The following is a 7,315-nucleotide window of genomic DNA, read 5'->3' as shown; positions in this document are numbered from 1 at the left end:
TGCCGATCCCTCCACTGGCTTCTATCCCCCACCCCCCTCTGCCGATCTCTGCACTGGCTTCCATCCGCCCAAAGGATAAAATTCAAAATATTAACAATCACTTATAAAGCCGTCCACAACTCCGCCCCCGGGTATATATCTAAAAACCATGTTTCAAAGTATCACCCTAACCGTCCCCTCCGCTCTTCACAAGACCTCCTGCTTTCCAGCTCCCTCATCAACTCCTCCCATGCTTGCCTCCAGGACTTCTCTAGAGTCTCTCCCATCCTCTGGAACTCTTTACCCCAAACTGTCCGTCTATCTCCCACTCTGACTGCTTTTAGGCATTCCCTAAAGACTCTTCTCTTCAGGGAAGCCGATCCCACCTTAACCTAACCGCTCAACCATCACGTTCTCAGACAATTCATCCCCACACAGCTCCCTCCTCATGTATCACTGGCCCCTCCCCTCCCCAATCTTTAGATTGTAAGCTCTCAATAGGATAAAACAGAAATGGAGCTCTTGGAACACGTGGAGGTGATCTGGGATCTCTGGTTGGATGAGTGAGGAAGGCGGATCCAGTATGACTTTGGGCTCACATTGGGGAGAGTCGTCGGGGTGTAAACAAGATGCAGATATGGAGGCCGCTGTTAGGAGATGACTGGGATCTCTGCTATGTAGACCCGCGACTGATGAGGTGGGGTGAGGGCAAAGGCGGGAGAGATAGAGAAACTCGGGCAGTAGAGTCATTATAATGGCCGCTATTCTGCCTGCTCGGGATGAACCGTAGGTAGTCCACGTCTTCAGCAGACCCGTGAGTTTGGCCCTCATAGCAGGATAATTGGCACCGTATATAGAGAGCGATATGGACGGGTCAGCTTAATGCCTGAGGAAGAAAGGTGGTCAGGCTTCTCTTTCATTACAGCATTATCCACTTGTGAAGTCTGGTGACCACGTGACCATCATGGTGCCTCCACCTCACTCCATGAAACCCGAGAGAAATCATGTGAAGAAGATTCTGGAAGCCACCAAGAAGATGATGGAGCTGCTGACGGGAGAGGTGAGCGGTGCCGGGAATTCTGGGACATGATCCGGGAACAGACAAGGGGTGTGTCTGGGTGGTGACGGGAGAGGTGGGCGGTGCCGGGAATTCTGGGATATGATCCAGGAACAGACAAGGGGCGTGTCTGGGTGGTGACGGGAGAGGTGGGCGGTGCCGGGAATTCTGGGATATGATCCAGGAACAGACAAGGGGCGTGTCTGGGTGGTGACTGTATCATTGTGTGTGTCAGGTTCCTATAAGGTGTCAGGATGTCTCTGTCTATCTCTCCATGGAGGAGTGGGAGTATCTAGAAGGACACCGGGATCTCTACAAGGACGTGGTGATGGAGAATGCCCCGCCCCTCACATCACCGGGTAAGAGGAGAGAGCAGTACGGAGGCTCCGCCTACATCCCCCATCATCTGATACACACATAGAAACAATGTATTCAGTCAGTGTGTGTGTTTCCTACAGAGGGATCCAGTAAGAGGAACCCACCAGAGAGATGTCCCCGCCCTCTGTACTCCCGGGATCCCACCCAGGAAGATCTCACCGTCCCTCATGAGGTGAAATAGAGAAATAATAGGGGATACATTTTGACACGTCCCAAATCGTTGTTTTATTTCATCTGATCTCATTGTTCTCAATATTCAGAGTGAGTGTGAAAATGATGTTAAAGAAGAGATAAAAGAGGGGGAGGAGGAGGCTGGTGTGATGGAGGAGCTTTTAGAAGAACACAAAGATCCCTTCAAGGACATTATGATGGAATCGTTCAGTGACACAAACCCACCAGAGAGATGTCCCCGTCCTCTGTATTCCCGGGATTCCATCCAGGAACATCTCACCCTCCCCCACCATGATCAGGTAGATGGGACCGAGCTTGTTTGTTCCAGGAGAACATTCTTCTATGTCATCTCTTGTTGCTTTTTTACAAATGTATTCTATCATCTTTGGTGTTTAGGATGAAGAACTGGAAGACATCAAAGTTGAGGATAAAGAGGAAGAAGAAGAGACGTTGGTGGGTGGAGCTCAGCAGTCTATGGAGGAGGGGGAGATGATGATGGAAAATAAACAGGAGGAATCTTCTCTACATACGGACACAAGTAAGTCATAAACACTAAATGTGGAACCAAAACATATGAAGGTCCATCTCCATTCCTCAATATAACGTCATGTGACCAACAAATGAGGAGAAGATACTGTACACCATATGAAGGTCCATCTCCATTCCTCAATATAACGTCATGTGACCAACAAATGAGGAGATACTGTACACCATATGAAGGTCCATCTCCATTCCTCAATATAACGTCATGTGACAAACCAATGAGGAGGAGATACTGTACACCATATGAAGGTCCATCTCCATTCTCACGGTTACAATGTCATCAAAGGATCTGTAACATGATTTTTGGATCTTTCTCTCTTACAGACGGACTCCGTCGTGCCGGGAACGGTAACACCTCTGAGGGACATCTTGTGTTATCTCCAGATTATAATGACATCACACAACATTCTCCAGGAGTGAATCCCATTACTTATGATAGACATCACCGACCTTCCCATTCAGAGCCATCAATGGATCCGTCTAATCGGGAGGAAGTTTCTGTAGAACATGAAGGAGACCACACAGGAGAGCGTTCATTGACTGAAAACAGAGACCGTTCTGTACACCAGAGAAGTCAAAGGAGAAAGCGTCTTTTCACATGTTTAGAGTGCGGGAAAATCCTAACAAAGAAAACAAACCTTCTTAGACACCAGAGAACTCACACGGGGGAACGCCCCTTTTCATGTCTAGAGTGCGGGAAAGGTTATGCTTCCAAACAAGGTTTTCTTATACACCAAAGAAGTCATACAGGCGAGCGTCCTTTTTCATGTTCAGAGTGTGGAAAGGGTTTCACTCAGAAAAAAATCCTTCTGTCACACCAGAGAAGTCACACAGGTGTATACCCCTTTACATGTCCAGAGTGTGGAAAAGGTTTTACTTCCAAAGCAGCTTTCCTTTCACACAAACTAACTCATACAGGCGAGCGTCCTTTTTCATGTTCAGAGTGCGGAAAATCCTTCACTTCAAAGACAAGCCTTGTTGCACACCAGGGAAATCACACAGATGAACGTCCTTATTCATGTCCAGAGTGCGGGAAAAATTTTGTTCAAAGAAGACAGCTTTTCAGACACCAGAAAACCCACACGGGCGTGCGTCCATTTTCATGTACCGAATGTGGTAAATCTTTTCGTTGGAAAAAAACACTTCTTACACACCAAAGAAGTCACAAGGGCAAGAGTCCTTATGCATGTCCAGAGTGCGGGAAAAGTTTTATTAAGACAGCAGACCTTCGCAAACACCAGAAAAGTCACACAGGTGAACATCCTTATTCATGTACAGAATGCGGGCAAAGTTTCATCCTGAGAGGGGACCTTCGTAAACACAAAAGAAGCCACACAGGCAAGCGTCCTTATTCATGTCCAGAGTGCGGGAAATGTTTCACTCGCAGAAATTCACTTATCAGACACCAGAAAATTCACACGGGCGAGCGTCCTTTCTCGTGTTCCGATTGCGCAAAATCTTTTATTGAGAGGGGAGACCTCGTTAAACACCAGATAATTCACACGGATGGCCAGCCTTTTTCATGTTCAGAATGCGGGAAGAGTTTCACAATGAAAAATGCTTTTGTCAGACACCAGAAAATTCACACGGGCGAGCGTCCTTTCTCGTGTTCTGATTGCGCGAAATCTTTTGTGCAGAGGGGAGACCTCGTTAAACACCAGAGAATTCACACGGGTGACAAGCCCTTTTCATGTTCAGAGTGCGGGAAAGGCTTCACTGACAGTGCAAAGCTTGCTAAACACCAGAGAATTCACGCGGATGACAAGCCTTTTTCATGTTCAGAGTGCGGGAAAAGTTTCACTGACAATGCAAAGCTTGTTAAACATCAGAGAATTCACATGAGTGAGCAGGCTTTCTCGTGTTCAGAGTGCAGGAAAGGTTTCAGTGAGAAAGAAAAGCTTCTGAAACACCAGGAAATTCAAACGAGCTAGCCTCCTTTTTTTGTTTTATGTGTACGGTGTGGAAAATGTTTCATATGGAAAAGAAAACTTACACACCAGATAACACTTTCTATTGGGGGCCTATTCTTCATTCTCAGGACGCGGCGAATATTTTAAACCTAAAGGAAGTCCCAGTAAACGCACCTACCAAAGATGTTGTCACATGTACGGTGGCACAAGTGGGGCAAATTGGTCCATGTTTGCTATAAAATTAAAGGGGTACTTCCTGGTAAAGGTGATCTCTCCAGTGTGGAGCTCTGCCTGCTACAGTTCCTTTCTCTCCTTCATAATATAAAGTTAGTATCCACCAGGAAGAGTGGGGTAGTTCATAGAGAGTCCTCCATTGGTGATGGGAATGAGCTCAGTTCATAGAGAGTCCTCCATTGGTGATGGGAATGAGCTCAGGTCATAGAGAGTCATCCATTGGTGATGGGAATGAGCTCAGATCATAGAGAGTCCTCCATTGGTACAGACCTGTCTGTAAGAATTCACACTCAGTAGGACTTTGGGTTGATTCTAAACCTCATGAAGTTGACGTTGGTGCCATCTTCTTGGTTGGAGTACCTCAGCATGACACCAGAGTGGTCAGGGTATTCCTCCCACCAGAGAAGTTTCGGGAAACTTCAGTCCCATGTGTCACTGGATATTCACTCACTCATACACTTAAAGCCATTCAACCTACGATGCCTAATCTCCCTCATAATGGTCACAGCGGGGGTACAGACCCGGGAACTCGGCACAGGGATGGTGGGGGCCCCTCATAATGGGCACAGCGGGGGTACAGACCCGGGAACTCAGCACAGGGATGGTGGGAGCTCCTCATAATGGGCACAGCAGGTGTACAGACCCGGGAACTCAGCACAGGGATGGTGGGGGCTCCTCATAATGGGCACAGCGGGTGTACAGACCCGGGAACTCAGCACAGGGATGGGGGGAGCCCCTCATAATGAGCACAGCGGGCATACAGACCCAGGACAGGAAAGGATGCAGACACACTAAACAAAAATCTAACCATTCCCAGCTATACTAAAACATACGTGGAGAGATCTCAGATGGACATAAATGAAAGGAAAATCTCCAGGGGTTTCCAACGTCCAGAAAAAAAATGCTTCGCCTGCAGTTTCACTTTCACTTTCATCTGTACACTAGTAATAGTGAGCTCTGTAGATAAATCTTTCTTATACAGATAAAACTGGCTCTATGGAAGTTGTGTGCACCACCGAGGACTCAGTAACAGTGACTGACACCCCCCGAGAAGCTTGAGGGGACATCTCTGCTTGCCAGTAGTTCCTGTGGGCATCACACAGGTATGAAGTGTGTTGAGTGTAACTAAGGGCTGTGCGTGTGTAATTGATCTCCCCTCCTGGAAGTAGTTACACCGAATTCATCACCTAGGAACCAATTTACAGATGACCTCCCACCTTTCACCAGTTTAGTACTAGAGGGCCAGCAATAGTCCTAAGGGTCCTCTCTCTTCTTTGTCCCACGATGGGTCACCCTCTTCAATAATAACACCCCTCCCCCATACATTGATGTAGATTTGGGGAAGAGACCTTCTCCACACCATTGCTCTGGATCCTCAGTATGAATGAGTCTCAGAAAGATCCATTTCGGCAGTGACAGTTTAGGGCAAACCCCAATACCAGACCCTTATCCTTCAAGAAGGTCCGGTATGGATTCTAGGGCAAACCCCAATACCAGACCCTTATCCTTCAAGAAGGTCCGGTATGGATTCTAGGGCAAACCCCAATATCACACACTTATCCTTTATGAGGGTCCGGTATGGATTTTAGGGCAAACCCCAATACCAGACCCTTATCCTTTATGAGGGTCCGGTATGGATTTTAGTGCAAACCCCAATACCAGCCCCTTATCCTTCAAGAAGGTCCGGTATGGATTCTAGGGCAAACCCCAATACCAGATCCTTATCCTTTGAGGTTCCAGTATGGATTTTAGTGCAAACCCCAATACCAGACACTTATCCTTTATGAAGGTCTGGAATGGATTCTAGGGCAAACCCCAATACCAGACCCTTATCCTTCATGAAGGTCTGGAATGGATTTTAGTGCAAACCCCAATACCAGCCCCTTATCCTTCAAGAAGGTCCGGTATGGATTCTAGGGCAAACCCCAATACCAGATCCTTATCCTTTGAGGTTCCAGTAGGGATTTTAGTGCAAACCCCAATACCAGACACTTATCCTTTATGAAGGTCTGGAATGGATTTTAGTGCAAACCCCAAATACCAGACCCTTATCCTTTATGAAGGTCCGGTATGGATTCTAGGGCAAACCCCAATACCAGACCCTTATCCTTCATGAAGGTCCGGTATGGATTCTAGGGCAAACCCCAATACCAGACACTTATCCTTCATGAAGGTCTGGAATGGATTCTAGGGCAAAGCCCAATACCACACCCTTATCTTTTATGAGGGTCCGGTATGGATTCTTTTATTACAACGTGAGCTGCAGATTTTATATTCTCCTCCAATAGGCAATCCCAAATATTGTCAGTGGGAACGCAGTGATAATGAGGAACAGACAGGAAGTGATGTCACCTATAAATAGGAAGTTCCAGGTGAGAGGTGAGTCGAGAGGAAGTAGAGAGGAGATATTGCTGGAACTGGCAGCAGAGGAGGTAATATATGTATATTTGGTGTTTATTGGTAATATTTTAGATATATCCCAAAAATAGAGCCATTTATCCGTATTCCATGAAGTCTCGGGTTTGTTGGCTCTTATCGCTTTACAATGTTTGGCCTACAATTACTCATTAAAGGCAACCTACGGGTTTCTTCCAGTTATATTGACAAATTAGACCTGTTATATAGTATATGAAGCCATCTGAGGTATCAGAACTAGGGAGGAACATGATGGAGAACTATGGAGGAACATGATGGAGAACTATGGAGGAACATGATGGAGAACTATGGAGGAACATTACAGAGAACGATGGAGGAAGATTACGGAGAACTATGGAGGAACATTATGGAGAACTATGGAGGAACATGATGGAGAACTATGGAGGAACATTATGGAAGACTATGGAGGAACATTATGGAAGACTATGGAGGAACATTACTATGGAGAAACATTACAGAGAACTATGGAGGAACATGATGGAGAACTATGGAGGAACATTACGGAGAACTATGGAGGAACATTACGGAGAACTATGGAGGAACATTACGGAGAACTATGGAGGAACATTATGGAAGACTATGGAGGAACATTACTATGGAGAAACAT

The 7,315-nt window shown here is 46.4% G+C and overlaps 1 protein-coding gene across 1 annotated transcript in view; it reads left to right on the top strand.

Annotated features, from left to right (window-relative positions):
- LOC108801565 overlaps positions 1–7,315 on the top strand; it is a 43,215-nt gene that overhangs the window by 10,483 nt on the left and 25,417 nt on the right. Inside the window, 1 exon segment of the mRNA XM_018573456.1 lies at positions 2,716–3,857. Within this exon segment, the coding sequence (XP_018428958.1) occupies positions 2,716–3,857 (1,142 nt within the window).

This window comes from Nanorana parkeri, unplaced genomic scaffold (genome assembly GCF_000935625.1).
Source record: "Nanorana parkeri isolate BGI_ZX_2015 unplaced genomic scaffold, ASM93562v1 scaffold2388, whole genome shotgun sequence".
In the NCBI taxonomy this organism is placed as follows: Eukaryota; Metazoa; Chordata; class Amphibia; order Anura; family Dicroglossidae; genus Nanorana; species Nanorana parkeri.
Note: the sequence above shows the minus strand (reverse complement) of the source record. Positions and strands in the feature narration are given on the sequence as shown.